Source organism: Rattus norvegicus, chromosome 14 (genome assembly GCF_036323735.1).
Source record: "Rattus norvegicus strain BN/NHsdMcwi chromosome 14, GRCr8, whole genome shotgun sequence".
Taxonomy (NCBI): Eukaryota; Metazoa; Chordata; class Mammalia; order Rodentia; family Muridae; genus Rattus; species Rattus norvegicus.
In genome coordinates, this window is record NC_086032.1 from 13132826 (window position 1) to 13150759 (window position 17934).

At 43.6% G+C, this 17934-nt stretch overlaps 1 protein-coding gene across 2 annotated transcripts in view; it reads right to left on the bottom strand.

The window, feature by feature from the left end:
• The window catches only part of Fras1 (Fraser extracellular matrix complex subunit 1), a 411526-nt gene that overhangs the window by 37456 nt on the left and 356136 nt on the right, over positions 1–17934 (bottom strand). For both annotated transcript variants that reach the window (XM_039091669.2, NM_001415086.1), the window contains 8 exon segments: positions 17784–17934; positions 16601–16760; positions 14786–14954; positions 12445–12691; positions 10854–11198; positions 8803–8963; positions 7286–7433; positions 1982–2187 (listed from right to left, as the gene is read on the bottom strand). In XM_039091669.2, the coding sequence (XP_038947597.1) occupies positions 1982–2187; positions 7286–7433; positions 8803–8963; positions 10854–11198; positions 12445–12691; positions 14786–14954; positions 16601–16760; positions 17784–17934 (1587 nt within the window).

Below are 17934 nucleotides of genomic sequence, written 5' to 3' on the forward strand. Positions count from 1 at the left end.
TTTATTAAATGAAAAGCTATTTCTTGAGTAGGCAGTGCATTTTTTTCCTCTTCTTTGAGCTGAAACCAAATGCAGACATTCAGACTCAAAGTTAAAGATTGTATTTGTAGGTGTTTTTAAATTCAGGTACTGACTTTCCACTAACAGAGTTCCAAAAACTCGGACTGGCCTTTGTGAGTCATGAATGTCTAGGGCTTTATTTATTTACTTTTTGTTATGAAGAAGAGCAGAGGACAAGTCAGGTGAGAGTTTCTGATGATGCTAAGTGTCAAAGGATTAACCATAAGACAAGATTTGGACAGATTTGGTTTGGTCAAAATGGAATATTTCTATTCAGCTAAGAACATTATGGCCAATTAAAGAAAATAAAAACAGGGGCATATAAATATAAAAATGTAAAACTGAAGTCATATATACAAAAGAAATCTAAAACCACTTGTGAATTTCATTTATGTTTCTAGGGTATAGAAATTATTTAAAAAAACATAGATAGAAGATATAGGAATTGTTAAGTATTTTGTTTTTGTACACTCACATAAATGCAAAGGTATATGAGAAAACATGCTCCTAGATATCGTTCAAAATTGAGACTTAACAACTATCCCTATGTAGTTACAGCCACTAAACTGTAGTATTAATATAAATTATATTAGAACACATCTTTACTTTTACTTCTTTGTTAGCATAGTAATTTCTTTCTCTAAAAAGTAACTTATATTCATTTTTTAAAATTTTTTATGTGAATTGCTGTTTGGCCTGCATGTATGTCATTGTGAGAGAGTCAGACCCACTGAAATTGGATGATTACAAATGGTTGTGAGCTGCCATGTGGGTGCTGGGAACTGACCCACGACCTCTGGAAGAACAGCCAAACGCTCTTAACTGCTGAGCCATCTCTCCAGCCAGGATATAGGATCATAGTAATTTCTGAGTTGGTAAAATTCAAAATTGGAAATTTGATGTTTATTATAAAACAAATAAAAAAACGTAGTTGAGTAGAAACAGAAAACAAGATGGTTAAGGTTGGTTTGGGTCGCGATTTATCACAGCAACAGAAAATCCTTAGGCCGCAAATGGTACCAGAGTCGTGGAGTGTTGCCAACAGTGTGTTTTGAGAAGATTTGCAGAAAGGCGTTGAAACCTGGGGCTAGCAAAGCATTGGGTGCTGAGAGCTGAAGGAGCTGTTATCTCGGGGATGTAGAAGACAGTGCAGAGAGCACTCATTGCAGGTTCATGCAGTCTCACTTGAGAAGTTTCAGAGGGGAGAAAAGACTATCTATCAGGGCCATCTATGTGATGATTTGAATGGAGAACCACTAAAATAAAGCCTTTGCCTCGCTGGGGACAATTGCTTCCTGTCAGCTAGGGCCAAGGAATCAGCTGCGGTTAAGAAGAGGCCAGCATCATTGAGGTGAAAATTCAATGTATTTCCTCAGGGAATTCTCTTTCAGTCACACCTCTGAGGTAGAGTGAGATTACAGGCAGCACACCTCTGAGGTTACAAGATGCTGAGGCAGCCCCAGCTGAGAAACACTGAGCTTCTCAGGTGAGTGGCTTTAACTAAATTTTACAGGATGAGTGACTACCCATGTGCATTGCTAAAACAATGCCTGGAGTTGCGTTGTGCCTGCCTCTGTGGTCCCATGCTGGGATATTTAGTACTCTGGGACAAAGACTCTGATAAGAGAGACCCCTCTTTCACTGTTTCTGTAACACTGGGGGAGGTTTCTCTATTATGGTTTTAGATTAAGGGTTCTACATTTGATTCTGCTGGGCTAAGCTTCCCAGCTCAATCAACGATGTATATGTTTGGTTGCAAGCAACGACAAAGAAGATAGCCAAAATGCAACAGATTCCATTATCAGTCATTTTATCAGCTCGTGAAGAGCTCCAAGAACCAGGCCATGTCTAATTTACTTCATGGACAAATCAAGGTTACAAGGAGGGGATTTCATCTTTGAGCCACCTTGAGCTCACGTACCTTCTCCCCTTTCAGAAACGTAATCCGTGAAGAGTCTGCGTTTCTTCTCTCTTCGAAGTCCTCCATGACCTGAGCGGAGTGGCTTTGAGTGTAACACCTCACTGAGGACTCGTAGCTCAGGTCCCCGCTCCGGATGATGGGAATGTGCAGGACACCCTCCTTTTCCTTCACTAGAAGCAAATCCTTGGAAAACTGCATGCTGGGAACTGGGCAAGAAATGAGGAGATGAAGACCTTGTCAGTGGGAGACAGAAGAGGCAGCAACCACAGTGGCGCTCCGTAGAGGCCACACGGGATACCAAAGTGCTAAGGGACTCTCAAGCATGGCTGTTATCCCTAGGACACAGTCACTGTTGCTACGATCTTTGCTCAACTTCAGAATGCAGCTACCACCTCCAATACAAACAGGGAACACACACAAAGAATATGATAATGATTTGGATACAACACATAGCCACTTGCCGCCTATGGATACAATAAGGAAAAACAACACACGGTTGATGACAAAGTATGGCCCCTCACATAGGTCCTGAGGTCAGGGAGATACCAGGGCAGAGTGGAGATGTTAGCAAAGAAAAACAAACAACGACAAGAAGGCTTAATCTATTTAAAGGACTCCAAATTTTTTGTGGTTGTTGCTGCCAGATGTTATATAAAAATTAAGCTTGAGAGCCCGGTGGTGGTGGTGGTACACACCTTTGATCCCAGCATTAGGAAGACAGAGGCAGGTGGATCTATGAGTTCGAGGCCAGCCTGGTGTACAGAGCAAGTTACAGGATCACTGGAGCTGCACAAAGAAACCCTGTCCCTCCCTCCCAAAAAAATATAAAAAGAAAAGAAAAAGATTAAGTCAGACATCTAGACTTCTCTCCTAAATTAAAAATGAGAACAGTAAATAGAATACTACAAAGAAATTCCATATAGGCCAAAACTATTTGGACCAAACAAGATATATGGATAAGGTGAATTTCAATGACTGTGAGCGAACTGTGGCCAGTGCTATGGAGTTTGTTTAAAATGTGCTGACCTAATTTGACTTTAGGAATGAATCCTATGAATGGTGATGGGAAACAAAGGAATCAGAGGGAACAGACTTGACTTTCCCCACTGCTTGCATGACAAGAGGGTGAATCACTGAGGCTTTCTGAATGTTGGGCATTTAAACATGAGTATCTCACAGGACAGCTGAGAGGGCTGGCTTTCAGAGCACAGACGTGATATTCAGTGTGGCACAAGGCTCACAGGAATTGCTCCAATTTGGTAGGTGGAATGTAGTTTGGGTTGCATGTGCCCCATAGCCTCATGCTCCTCCATCCAGGCAATCCTTTTGCTCTCTGCTGGCTCAGTGCCCGCTGTGATGCTCTACACTGAAACACTTCCCCAAGTCCAGCATTTGGCTGATGGCTGGTTATTAATTTCTCCACGAGCAATGCGAGGAGGTGTCAGATGCCAAAGACTCCTGAGGTGCATCTCATGCTCAGAGATGTAGGAAAGCGACCTTAATGCTGTCATCACTCTCTTCTCGGCTGCCTTCTGCATGTGCCCTGCCATATTTAAAAGAGAGGGGTTCCAGGAGAAGTTCACCCCTCTGCAAGTCCATACCTAGAAAGTCCTGTTTGCCTTCAACTGACTCTGTCTTAGAAGGGTTGGATGCCTCGAGAACAAATCAATCCTCTTGTCAGAACTGAGCCTACTAGTTATTAGTGATGACCCCATAAAGAGACAGAAGACACCTTCCCAAACAGTATCACTCCAAAGTGAAAATTAGTGACTGCATCATAACAACGTAGGGGCCTGTCATTCATTGTAAGCTGTACTGGAATACCATTGGTCATATGTTGCCAAGGGAGAACGAAACAAATAAGGAAGCTGTGCCTCTCCTGGCATGAGCCCAAAGCTTCAGATGGGTTTTGTGGCTCGTCTGGCTTGCCTCAAGTCAGATCAGAAAGTTAAGGGCTGAACTGGCAATGTTTTCCCATGCATTAACCAACCCCAGATTCTTTAGAGCTGTGAAGACTTTTCTTCCCTCATCTTTGACAAGATATTCACTCTCACTCTCTTGGGGGTTGGAGGGATGGACACTTCTCACTGCCTGCATAGAAAAAAAAATGTCCTGTCTTTCAGAAAGCCCCGGTCAGCAGGAGGTTGGCCAGAGACAATACAAGACAGCAAGGTGAACACGGAGCAGGCTGTGCGCTGTGCTGGTGGTGTAGGTCATGCTTTGTGCTCAGGATTCATGAATATTGATTTCATTGTGTCAATGGCTTTGCAGGGCAGCGCCGTCCTGGGAAGATACAGCACCGGCCAGGAGAATGGCTTTTTCAGGAGCACAGGGGCTCGCTCTCTGTACCAATAGGATGTACAAATATGAAAGAGGTGATTTCCCAAAGGCAGGTGGGCTCACAATGGGTATCACACATTCATTGTTGAGCGCCTCTCTTAGCACATTTGTTGTACATGGCCAACATTTATTTGCAGAAGTCTTGCATCCAGAAATAAAGTGCAGGACTCTGTTCTCTGTTACTCCATAGCTGATACAGCACTGAGCACAATATTCATGTGGTTGCTTAAAGTGTTCCACAGATGCTAGTATTCTGTTCATCTTCTCGGTCAATGACAGAATTAACGAAATGTCAATGCCTGGGATGTGGCATCCTCTTTTCAGGCAATGGTTAAGTTGGAGACTTAGCAGAAATCCACCTCTCATTCTTTGGAATCAGTGAATGAGTACTACTCAGCTGTATACACAGAGTCCAGGGATGTCAATGGTTACAAGATCTTTCTTGTCTACCGAGAATACTCATGTGCACCTTAGAATCTTATTTCGGAAGAGGGAGATAAAAACAAGAAAACCTTCTTAAATGAGTTCCTTGGGTTATTTAGGGTCCTGAATTCAGCACAGAGGAAAATGATATAAGTACCTGAGATTGATTACATCAGAAAAGTGAGCAATTTACATCTGAAAGGTAAGAGCTGATTTCATTAGGTTCTTAAGTGACAACAGATATTGCTACCTGTGGGTGTGGGATGAGTTGGTGGCAGCCAACACTGCATGGGAGAAGGCAGTGGGGTGGGACATAGAACCAGATGATAGGACCGATGGGTTAGACTGAGTTTTGACTCTGGCTCATTATCTCTTCACAGGACCTCACACAAGTTAATCAAATCTCAGAGTACAACTTGAATGGCTACTGTGAAGGTCAGCTATAATACGTGTAAGATCCTTAAGTGTTTACAATGAATGGCCTCAGCAAAAATTATCGATCATAAGAAAGAGAGATGGCTAACATCAGAAAATATTGCTGACTACAACCAACTACTAAAGTAAGTTTGGGGATTCCTTTCCTGGAGATAAATTCTTGTCATAAAACAAATGTGGTAGCCTTCCTAATAGATCAGAGACGTATTGTTTTGTATATCAAATTCTTAAGACTGCAACTCCAACACCTACTGATAAAATATTTGGGAAAATTGAAAGACCTCTCCGTGTTCTTCAGAGTGTAGTGATCGTGTGTGTTGCCAGAGTCTGGCCAGTTCATATGATAAATTGTAGACATGCCAAGAATAAATGAACACGCAATAAAATCCACTGTGTGTCCGATGACAGAATTCATCTAAATGACATTCTGGGGAAAGTAAAACTTCAGAGACAGAAAGCAGATACACCGTGGCTAGGGCTTCAGTTATGGAAGACGCTGCCTATGAAGGGCATGAGTAAATGGGAGTTTCTCAGCACCTTTATTATGGTAACATGTAAGTTATACTCGTGTGTGTGTGTGTGTGTGTGTGTGTGTGTGTGTGTGTGTGTGTTCATATACACACATATGAACACATGCACATATTCCTCATGAAAAATAAAATAGCCAGAAGCTGGAAAGAACCCAGATGCCCTTCAACAGAGGAATGGATACAGAAAACATGGTACATTTAGACCATGGAGTACTTACTACTCAGCTATTAAAAACAATGATTTCATGAAATTCATTGGCAAATGGATGGAACTAGAAAATATCACCCTGATCCCCCCAGAGCTCTCAGAGCCTAAACCACCAATCAAAGAGTACACATGGAAGGACCCATGGCTCCAGCTGCATAAGTAGCACAGGATGGCCTTATTGGGCATCAGTGAGAGGAGAAGCCCTTGGCCCTGTGAAGGCTCGATGTCCCCATGTAGGGGAAAGCCAGGGCGGGGAGATGGGAGAGTGGCTGGGGGAGCACACTCATAGAGGCAGGGTAAGGGGGAAAGGTTGGGGGACTCCAGAGGGGAAATCGAGATAGGGGATAACATTTGAAATGTAAGTAAAAGAAAATATCCAATAAAAGAAGACCTTTAATATAAAAAAAATAGTGAATGAAGAAGTTGGTAGAATGATTGTTTCCAGTGAGAGGGCCCAGATGATTGGGAGGCGGGGGTAGAAGGAAGATTAAATTTCCATAGTGTGTCTTTTTGCTATTTTCAGTTCTTACTACCATATACGATTCTTTAAAGATGACTAAAAACATTTAAAATTATCCTGTGGCCCTTTTCCTCCTCTTTTAGGGGATGTTTCAACCCTGACTCTACTGGGAGCCACTGGGGCTGCTGCTGATACTCCTCTTGGCTCAAGTAGGAACTACGACTTGATCTCCACCTCTGGACCCGCATATACATCCAGATGTTCTGGAAATTCTGATTTCCTCCCCTCCTTCCTGAGCAGCAGCTTTCCTGCTCGCCGCCCTCCCTTACTTAGGTTCTGTCTCCAGGGCAGACTGTATTTGGTCACACATGGCTTCCACTCACTTGTGCACACCGTTCTCACTCCTGCCAACATTAGTTCCCTAAAGATAACTCTCACCAGTCCTTTCCTCATTACCATACACTGCTTCCCTTGCAAAGCCCTTTGGCCAGACACAAGGCTCCAAAGGGCCTGCCTTCCCATGCACGCCTCTACTCACCTGCTGTCTTGTTCAAAGCAGAGGTCAGCATTCTGGTTCCCCAACTATGTGTCTTTGACAATTTTACATGTGTATGTACTTACCTCTCTGTTTGTAACAGGCTTTCCTTTATTATCCATGGCTAACGTCCTATCATACCTGAAGACTTGCTATACCAGACATTGAACTTCTCAAGTAGAGGGCTAATGTTTACACATCTCTCTGCACTTTGCAGATATGGGCAACATGAGTGGCTGTCTCCTCTATGTCTATGCAAGTGCACGTGCATGCCTTCGTATATGCATATGCATGCATACATATTCCATGAATGAAAATATAAATTGGATATAATGTAAGATGCATGGAAATTAAAGCATTCCCAGTCTCTTACCATCCTGGAATGTGTCATTAATTGCAATGACAGCCTGGGAGGGTTTGGTCAGTTCGGCTCCTTGTGCTGAGCTGAGGAAAACCACAAATGTCTCCAGTCCTTCGATTACTGGGTATTGTGTGTCGTCCAAGATAGTCAAAGTGCAGTACTGGGGGAGAGACGGAAACAAATTTCAGAGAAGGCTCAGTGCCCAGCATTGGCATCTTTCTTTGTGGCCATAAAGTGATGATTTTGTCTTTAAATTCATAACACGATCATCTCATTAGCATGTTTTTACAGTTTCTATTCTAAACTTGCACTGTTGGATTTGTGATGGTAAAAAGACATCACTTGGAGAGCTTTGCAGATGTTTGTGTGTGTGCTTATTCGTCTCTCTCTCTCTCTCTGTATATGAGTGTGTGTGTCTGTGTGTGTGTGCTATGTGTGCTGTGTGTGTATGTGTGTGCTGTGTGTGAGTGTGTGTGTATGTATGTGTCTGTGTGTGTGCTGTGTGAGTGTGTGTGTGTGAGAATGTGTGTGTATGTGTTTATGTGTGGCTATGTGTGTGTGTGCTGTGTATGTGTGTATGTGTGTGTGTGTGTGAGGATGTGTATGTATGTGTTTGTATGTGTCTGTGTGTGTGTGCTGTGTGTGTGTGAGTGTGTGTATGTGTGTGTATGTATGTATGTGTGTGTGGTGTGTGTGTGTGAGTGTGTGTCTGCTGTGGGTGTGTGTGTGTGTGTGTGTGTGTGTGTGTGTGTGAGACAGAGAGAGAGAGAGGACAGTATGTAGACAGTATGTTTCCTTCCCACGTGGGTCCTGAAAATCAAACTCAGGCCATCAGTCTCAGATGTCTTTCTAAGGTAAGGACTGAAAGGTTGTGAAGAGCTTTCAATGTTTTGAAGAGACTCAGAAAACAGGCAGAAACTACCCTAGCGACATCATTTAAAGAGAGTCTAAATCAGATCTCTCCACAGGGTCCCTCCTCTTGAGAATCTCACAGAAGAGGGGGCAGAAAGACTGTAGGAGTCAGAGGGGATAAAGACAACAGGAAAACACAGACCACTGAACCAACCAAGTAGGGCCCATGCGGGCTCACAGAGACTGCAGCAGCAAGCACAGGGCCTGGGTGGGTCTGCATCAGGTCCTCTGCATGTGTGCTATGGCTGTTAGCTTGGTTTTGTGGACTCCTAACTGTAGGATCAGGGGAGTCTCTAACTCTTTGCCTGCTGTTGGGTTGCCATGTTGGGCCTGGCTGTGAGGCCTTTTGTCTTGTCTTCTTGTATCTTGTTTTGTCATTTTTAGTTCTTGTCTCTCGCAGGCCACCTTTTTTTTTTTTGATGAAAGATGGAGTGGAGATTGAATCTGGGGGAGAGGGGTGCTGAGAGGATCTTGGAGGAGTGGAGGGAGGGGAAACTGAGGCCAGGATATGAGAGAAGAATCTGTTTTCAATTTAAAAGAAAAAAAAAAGAAACAGAAACCATACTAGCAACCATGGGACTTATGGCTTTGAGGCACTTCGGCTGCTGGGGACTCACCTGCTCGGTGACACCTGGCCCAAATTCCACCTTCCTTGAGCTGGGGACATAGTCGACTCCTGGAGTGGCAGACGCTGGGTCTGAGGGCCGTGTGGCACACCAGACAGATGTGAAGGTAGAAAGGTCAGTGCCATGGCGGATGACTGGGACCTTCACTGTGCCTGGATTACAGTAATAGACACATTTCATGTTCCAACTTGAGCCAAAACACCAGAGGGCGCCTCAGAGCCCCAGACCAACAGTGGCAGGTCTTCTACACAGTTTGTCTAATCCAACCTTATTGATGCTCCTCCACCCCTGCTCTGAACCGGGTTGAGAGGTGACACTGCTCCCTTTGACTGACTCTAAGGTCCAGAGGAGACTCATAGGAGGGTCTTAACCAGGGTGGCTCTGGAAAAATAGTCCTGGAGGAAAGCAGGTGTCATATGCAGCTGAGGGGAGGCCCGCTACCAAGAAACATCTCAAACCTATTTAAGGAGGAAAAACCCTGAGATGAGAGCCTCAGCTGGAAAAGTCAGTAACGAGCTCAGGGACCCACAGGGCCCGGGGCTGCGTGTTCTTAATGGAATGTTTTTAACTGGGTTGATTTTCTTATTTTATCCAGCCGTGCACACATCATTACTTAAAGCATACGGCTTAGTATCCTAGGAACAAACTTCATCCTTTGGGCTACAGTGACACCATACTTGTAGTATCCTAAAGGTATTTAATTCTTTTCCCAGTCACAGAGAAAAGTTGGCTTGAGAACCCCACTGAACACCATATTCTCCTAATGATATATGAGGCAACATGTAGTCATATCAGGGTCCTTGGTAAAGGTAAGACGAAAGGATAGAAAAACAAGGTTCCAAACCAGGCTCTGTGATTGTGCTTGCTGGGCAATCTCTCCTGTTTTGTTGTGTTTGCATGAAGGTTTTTTAGAGACTTACTCACTTGTTTTCATTTTAACTGTAGGGATGTTTGGTCCACATGTATGGATGTGCACCACATGCGTGGCTGGCCCATAAAGGCCAGAAGAGGGTGCTGGATCCCCTGGAACTCGAGCTGCCCTGTGGATTCTGGGAAGTAAACCTGGTCCCTCTTTAAAAGCAGGAGTGTTCTCAAAGATCGGGTCACGTCTCTAGCCTCTAGGTGAATAAACTCCGATCATTTGTTTAACTTCTCTGGGCTTCAGTCTGTTTTTCTATGTAATCCACCAAAGATCAGTAAGAATGCACAGAGCATACATGGCTTCGTGCTTGGCATTCAGTATGTGTTAAGACAAATGAGTTCTGGGAACTGGAAAGATGGCTCAGTGGTTAAGAGGGCTTACTGCTCACACAGAGGATCTTATGTCGTCTCTGGCCTCTGAGGGACCTGCATACCTAACACACACACACACACACGCACGCACACACACACACACACACACACACACACACACACACACACACACACACACACCTAATCTTTAAAAAGTGTTAGCTCCCAATACACTGCAGAACCCCTTCAAAGAGGTAGCAGACTTTGATCTTCAGTACAGTTACTATCTCCCTCTGCCGGAGGCACATGATCAACTTCGAGACCCTTCAGAGCCACAAGAAGGGGCCTAGGCTCTAAAACAACACAGAGAAGAGACTCACCATGGACGCCACGGGGCTAACATATAAATGAAAACGCTCCGTTGTGCTGACACTGAAACTTGCATGTTTGTTTCAGCAGCTAACAGTGTACTCAGTAACTATCTGCATCCTCAGTGAATCACATGACAGCGCAAACCAAAACGCTTAGCACCAAAACATCCTCCAGGTCACGAAGTCAGACCCTGAAGCTGGCTCCGAGTCAGTCGTTCCTCTACCATTAACAATTGGAGCAAGTACAGCAGACAGGATTCTCCATTTTCACTACCTCGCATTGTTGATCTTGATGCCCGGCAACATAACTGCTCAAGACCGACAATATGGCCACTAAGGAATGACATTCTCCGTGTCTTAAGGTCAAACAGAAAAGGGACCTGGGATGAAGGATCAGGAGATGGTTCATAGAAACCCCGAGAGGCTCTTCTCCATTACCTGCATCCTCACTGATGGTGAAAGCTGTGTTGCCCAGGGAGACAGTTGAGGCATCGTTGGGACCACTAATGAGGACCTTGGCCACTGCCAGCCTTCCAATGCGGGCATTGTTAGAAGCATCAGCCAGGGCTATCTCAAACTCCTCTTCCTCCTCATACTCGCTGTCATCGATAACCATCACATCACATGTGGACGTGGTGACACCGGGTCCCAGTAGCACACGACTCTCAACAGACCTCCCTCTGGACTTGAAGTCGGATCCTGACTCCAGAGCATAGAGGCTGCTTCCCATGGCTGACTTTGGAACCGTGTAGCAAATGGCAGACACCGCGCTGCTTGGGTCTCCTGCAGTGCAGGAAAGGCAAAGCCAGTGAATGAGCGTTCCTCGGATGTTACGATTTCTAGTGACTTAATGAGCTTTTCCCTCTGACTGTTTCCATCACTGTTTCTGCTCGGACTCTGACAGGCGACCTTCCTGAAATGCAGTTTCTATTAAGCCTGGGGTATAAACCGCTTGAGGATTTAGTATACCCCAGATACTTCTCCCAAATGATTTAAAATGGATTTCCTATTCTGTAGATTTTGTGCTCTGTTAATTCACAAGACTCATTGCCCACCATCTAGGGCCACAGCGGGTGGAAGATAAGAGGCATATTCAGTACTCTAAGTAGCGAAGCAATTGTGTCCTGACGTTAGTATGATGAGCTCAGTTCACTGCCTTCCTGAAGAAACTTCTGCACTTTAATTCCCCGAGAGACACGAACTTGTTTAAGAAAGGAAAGATGAAACGCTACAAAAATGATATAGAATAATGTAAATCGATATAAGAATACAGTCAACTGTCTTCATTAGCGCTGCCATAGTCTTTGGCAACAACTTGCTGTAGGCCTTGTGTGGTGGCCAGGGGCCATCAGTGGGGCTTGCCTGTCATCTAAGTGGTATTTACTAAGGTTTTGTGCTATCCAAAGTATTTATTTCACTAATACCCTGTCAGGAGATTCGATACAGAAAACCAACACTTTCATTCACATCCAAATGGTCTTGAACGGATTTCATCCCTGTGCACTTAGAGATGCACGTATTGCACAGTCATAAACCCATAAACCTTTATTTTAAATGTCCAGCCTTCAAATATTACCCTTTATTTCCCAAAGGGAGAATATTTTTCATCTGAACATTATACTTAACATCCAGGTAGGGAAATCTCTAAGTATATGCTCTTCCTTCCAAAACCTGAGATTTGTACAAATACAACTTCTCTCCTCCATCATAGTTGGTAAATAATTTATGGAATGGGCGATTGATTAAAAAGACCAAGTTAATGAATAATTTGTAAGGCTGAATCTAACTAGTCCACACTTACCTTCGAGAATAAATGGTGCTCTAACTACATGCGCTGAGAAAGAGAGACCCCGAGAAGGCCCCATTTGGGTGGTGACTCAACGTTATAGTTGTTCTGGGATTCAGTGTGTTAATAGAGTCAAAAGTATACAAAGGAGTTAATGTGAAGCTTAAGCACTCAGCACACAGAAGAGACTCAACGGATGTCAGTCATTACCACAGATCCTTGTCACCCAGGGCAACAACAGACCTTGTCTCTTGATGGGTGCAAACAGAAATCCAGCGCTCTCGTTGACCCGGTAGGTCTTCTTATCGAACTCTAATGTGGGCTCATCCTCAGTGTCATTGATAATGACCTTCGCCTGGGTGAACTCTCCCAGCAGGGCATAGGCTGGCATGCTGAGCTCCACGGTGAAACTTTCAATATTCTCAAATACGTCATCATCGTTGATGACAATGGTGCAGGACTTTGTGTCCTCTCGTTCGTCAAACTGCACCTGTCACAAAAGAAGCAAAAGGAGTTAAACTGTGTGTCACCTCAGCATCCCCTGGTCAGTCCCTCAGGAGTATTGAAAAGAGTTTCCCAACCTGAGCTGAGTTCCTCCATCCTGAGTGTCCTGCCTGCAACACTCGGACCTCTCTCCCTGTTCTTCGTGGGCAGCTGAGGCTAATTTATTTATTTATTTATTTATTTATTTTTGAGGCTAATTTATTGCATAAGACTGTGAAGGGCAAAGAGCTATCTTACACCTAGTGACCTGTAATGTGGGTAAGAATTATTTGTGTTCTTTTTATTAGCAATTATCATTTAGTTTCTCGGGGCTCTTTCTAATTGGGGGCAAATTTAACCAGAAAAATCTCCAATTTTGAGTCTGAAGATCTGTATTTCAGGTGATGATTATCTCCCAAGTAGGTAAATTTATGAAAGTTGATGAGCATCAGGTACTTAATCAATTCATAATGATAGTTCTTCTATACTATTACTAGGAAGACTAAATGAATCTATGATGAGAGTGCTAAGATATTTTAAAGCAGTGCACAGCAAAGACATATCATCACTGCCAAGCCTATATAATGTATATAATTAAAAATTAACAGGAGAATCTTGTTGCACTGAATAATTGAGGTTGAGTTCATAAAATGTTACTTAACACACTAGGCTAATTTAACTTTATAGTTGGCTAAACCTTTTGCCATAAAATGGACTGGAACTATAATATGAATGCATTTAGCAGGTACAATCCAGAGAAGGTATTTTGTGTGCACACAACTAAGTACAATGAGAATTGTCCTGGTTATATCCTTGTCTGAAAAATGAATGAATGAGTGAATGAAAAAGAGAAGAGACAGAGGCAGAGGCAGAGACAGAGGAGGGGGATGAATAAAATGAGGATAAACTGCTCAAGCAGAAAGGAGAGATAGGTACTTGTCTAAACTGGAGGAACGAGAAGTGGACCTGTCCTATTGTTTGTATAAACTGAGGTATTATATATATATATATATATACCTCTAAGGGACCCAGATCTGAAAAAACACAGAATTTAAATCAGGCACCATTATTAGCACATACCTAATCAACTGATCAAATTGAGCTTTTCCTAATCTTCCGTATTTGAAAATGCCCCCAAGAAAGCAAAGCGCTCATTAGATTTCTGCTTAAGATCTGGAACATGCTGACGGCCCTTTGTCTTTTCTTGGAAAATGTGACATCCCATTTCTGAAGACTCTTTTATTTTCTCTGGTCTTTTCTATATCCCTATTGGACATAGAAGGCTTTTATTTAATCTAGCTGATTGCTGAACTCTGTGAAAGTTCAGCAATGCTGTGCTTTACAGAGTTAACTTCTAAAATGAAATTGACTCGGAAAAAAGAAGAAATAAATACCCATTAAATGCAAGCCCTGTATCCTATGGGAGAAAGGTGTTAATTATCCAGCTTTACCTCTAATTCATGCTAAGTGTGCACTCTACCATTGACGTGTATCCTGCTCTCCTCACTTCCTTCCCACTCCCCCTTTTCTTTCTCATTACCACCCTGCAGGTAAAAGAGATGACTTGGAAATTTCCCTGTAGCTCAGGCATAAAATGCCTCACACTCAACATGCCCAAGACAAAAATCCCAGCCCTAAACTTCAATAAACTCGCTCTCCCTGACCATACTGTCATGGCAAGGGCTGGGACCATCCATGTCTGCCTCTGGCCTTGTCTCCAATCACTTCCTGTCAGTTTTACTATTTGAAGTTCTTCTCTTGTCCCCTCTCTCCTATTCTATCCCAAGAACTTTCCAACTGGTTTGCTTATGTACTCTCTTCCCGACCTCCAAGCAGAGAGAAGAGAGAAAGGGTGAGAACGCCAAGAACAGAACACAATATGTTGCTGAGGTCTTGTCAGAAAGCAAAATATAAACACCCAGGAGCCAGATGACAATTTACGCACTGGTAGGCACTTCCGTGTAGGTTAGCCACACTACGGAATAAAGAACTATGGGAGAGGAATATAGGGCGATTTCTTGAGGACGCTGCTGATGGACAGGGACGTGCGTAAGGAGAGAGCATCACCAGAGGCTGAGGAATGTGGTCCTTCCATACCTACCTGGCCAGCATACTCCACGTAGTCCTGCTGTCCGGGATGAGAGCTGACCCTGGAGCTGGAGCTGGCTGTGCCTTGTTCCGTTCGACACAGGACGATGGCATACTGGTTCAGGTTTCCAGTCCTCTGCACCATGACACTGACGGAGCCCGCCTTCTCGCTGACATTATAGCTAGAGGCACACAAAAGTCAGGCTCTGGAAATCTGTCTTAGGTCTATGAAGATACCATTTGCTCAGTGCTTATCTCTGCTGTTTGGTCACAGGAGTCAGGCGTTTCAGAGGACAAGCAACTTAGTACCGTCATGGAACATGCTTACCACCATGTCACAGCCCCCATGAACAAGGATACTGGGGTTAAAGAATGCCACCTTTTCACTGTGGAGGAAAATAGAGTCACCCAAAACATTACACAGGAGCTACAAACTTCAGAGCTCAAAACACAAAGAGGTTGACAAACAACCTCTCCAAAGGATGCAGAGTCATCAGAAGAGGCCAGGGAGGTCTTAAGCATGAGGCTGTGGGGAACATAGTTAGTGACTTAGCTTGGTTAGGAACACACTGGGCCGGGTCTGTAAGATGTGGACAATTGATCCAGGGTGGATTCTGAGCTTGAGGCTGGGAAACAAAGATTTGTAGACAGAATTTGATGATGTATGAGTACAGGCAGGGACCTCAGCCTATCCGTGGGATTTGTTCTGGCTGTGTCAAGAGGCGGCTTCTTCTTATGATCTTAATGTACAATGAGTAGGTTTGGAAAAGTCACAGAAAGACAGCCATGAACCGGGCTTTGAATGCAGCCAATGAGGACAGCTGTTCATCCCGTTGTGTGTCTCGTTGCTTTGTGTGTTTTAGACAAAATGCCTTTGAAAGGGTGAACACCATTCCCAGTCACCGTGTCGTTCAGTCCATTATGTATTAGAAGTTTGCCAAGATAAAGGGATCCCTCTTACTCAATTTATTTAATATTTGGAGGTGATATAATCAAGAGGCAATTAAAAAGCAAATCTCAAAACATGTATTTTGTGGGGTGATTCTAATTATTATGAGTATGGCTAAGAATGGGGAGTCTGTATTTAGGGGTCCTGGAAGCAAGGTCATTTGTCCTACCCACACCAGAACTGTCAAGAACTTGATGCTTTAGAAAAGCAAATCTCCAAAATGCTGATTTAAAAAGTGTTTATTCTAGAATAATAACCCAAGTTATACTTTACTTCAGAGAAACCAGGACCATGCCTGCCTATACCTTTACCAAACGACAACTCCTGGTTCTCTGTAAGTCTCTAGTAGATGAGGAAAATACCTTAAAGGGCCCACATGTCTGGTGTATAGCTTGCCACAAATGAAAGCATCCCTGGGAAAACACAACCTGAAGGTCTGTTTTCTACTTTCCCCATGCGTTCTACTGGACTACCTTCTGCAACCTGGAGATGGAGGCAAAAGTATTCCACAGAAGCACTGAAGGAGAATGGTTAACATTACTGGACTCCAGTTCTCGTCCTAAGGCTTGCTAGCTACATGACTAAGGGCAAGGAACTCTGCCTCTACCTGTCACGACTGCTTTGTTACTGTAGGGACAGGAAGAGAATCCGCAAGCAGATAAGATGAATTAAGTTGAGAACATAACCCCTTGTATATAGACTATATCACCCAATCAATATTTCATGCAATTATTTTAATCGATGTTATCACCACCGCCATCACTACCATTATCTTCAACAATAATGGTTGATGGGATCTGCCTTTTAAAGTGTTTCACTCTAAGTTCCTCTACTTGCTGAATTTATTTTTCAATACATAGTATACAATAAAAGTGGTACCTGGTATATTTAAAGCTGATGAGAGACCAGTGGATATAGAAGATGTTGTCGCTGACCACATTGGGCTTACTGTCCTTCACCAGGAACTGAAAACTGTCCATCATTTTCTGGATCTTCTCCTCATATAACACATAACGAATCAACCCCAAGTTCACATGCTCTGTGAAAAAAAAAAGAAAAAGAGTTCCGGAATCCACTGTGAACTGGTCTGAAGGTGTAAGACGTTCTCATATTTCCCGGACTAACAAAGCGAGTCTAGTCTTCTAATGGGCTATAGGAACTCATTTTCAAAATTATACAAAGTATAGTAGTCTTAAAAACAAATTATTCTTATTAGTTATAAAGAAACATCTTGCACTTGTCTATTTTATATACCCACCTTTATATAAAGAATTCCTCTTTATACTCTTGTAAAAGGAAACTCTCAGGGTCTGGACAGAAAGCACCCCAGAGTGTGAGTGTGTCTGTGGAGCATTGAAAGGCAAATTTGAAAGCTGACAGAGACAAGTTTTTGAGAATGGGGTGGGGAGGGAATGCAGAGTGTGTGTCTTAGGGACCAGTCTTGTGTTACTACCCAATTACGCCCATCACCAAAGGAGAAGGGCGACAAGCGTATATGAAACCACAAAACTACCTCCTTTGTGTTATTCGAAAAGGAAAATATTTCTATCGAAAAGCTTACATACACAGGGCCTTGGCTAGAGATGTTTTTAAAAACTGTCATCATCTTTAGAGAATAAAACGGTAAATTTCCTAAGATCCCAAATCTTTCATTCTGGCAGCTGCTTTGTTGTTAGTCTTAAAAGAAATCCAGGCAGAGCTGGGGAGATGGCCAAGCGGAGACAGACACTGGCTGCTCTTCCAGAGGACGAGGGCTCAATTCCTAGCAACCACTCGGCAGCTCACAGCTGTCTGCAACTCCAGGATCCGACACCCTCACACAGACATACATGCAGACAAAACACCAGTGCACATTAAATAAAACAAACAAACAAACAACTCAAGGGCAGGAGGCACGGTGAGGATGTGACCGGAAGAAATTCAGAAAAAGTAAAACGTGCAAGTTGGGTGGCTAGACACGAGAAGTTCCATTTGTAAAAAAGCAGCAGGAAGTGACCGTGGCAAAAATATGGGAGAGCAGCATTTGAACATGTCTCCCCGTTGTAGGTTCCTAAGAACACACCCTGGGTGAAGGTGGCCGCAACTCTGCCCGGCTGCAGCTTGTTCTCCACGTAACCATGCATGGGGCCTGTCGTGACCTCATAGGTAAGCTGTGAGTCCTCGGTGTCTGGGTCCACGGTCAGCAGTTCCTTCTTGGTGATCAGGTTGGTTGC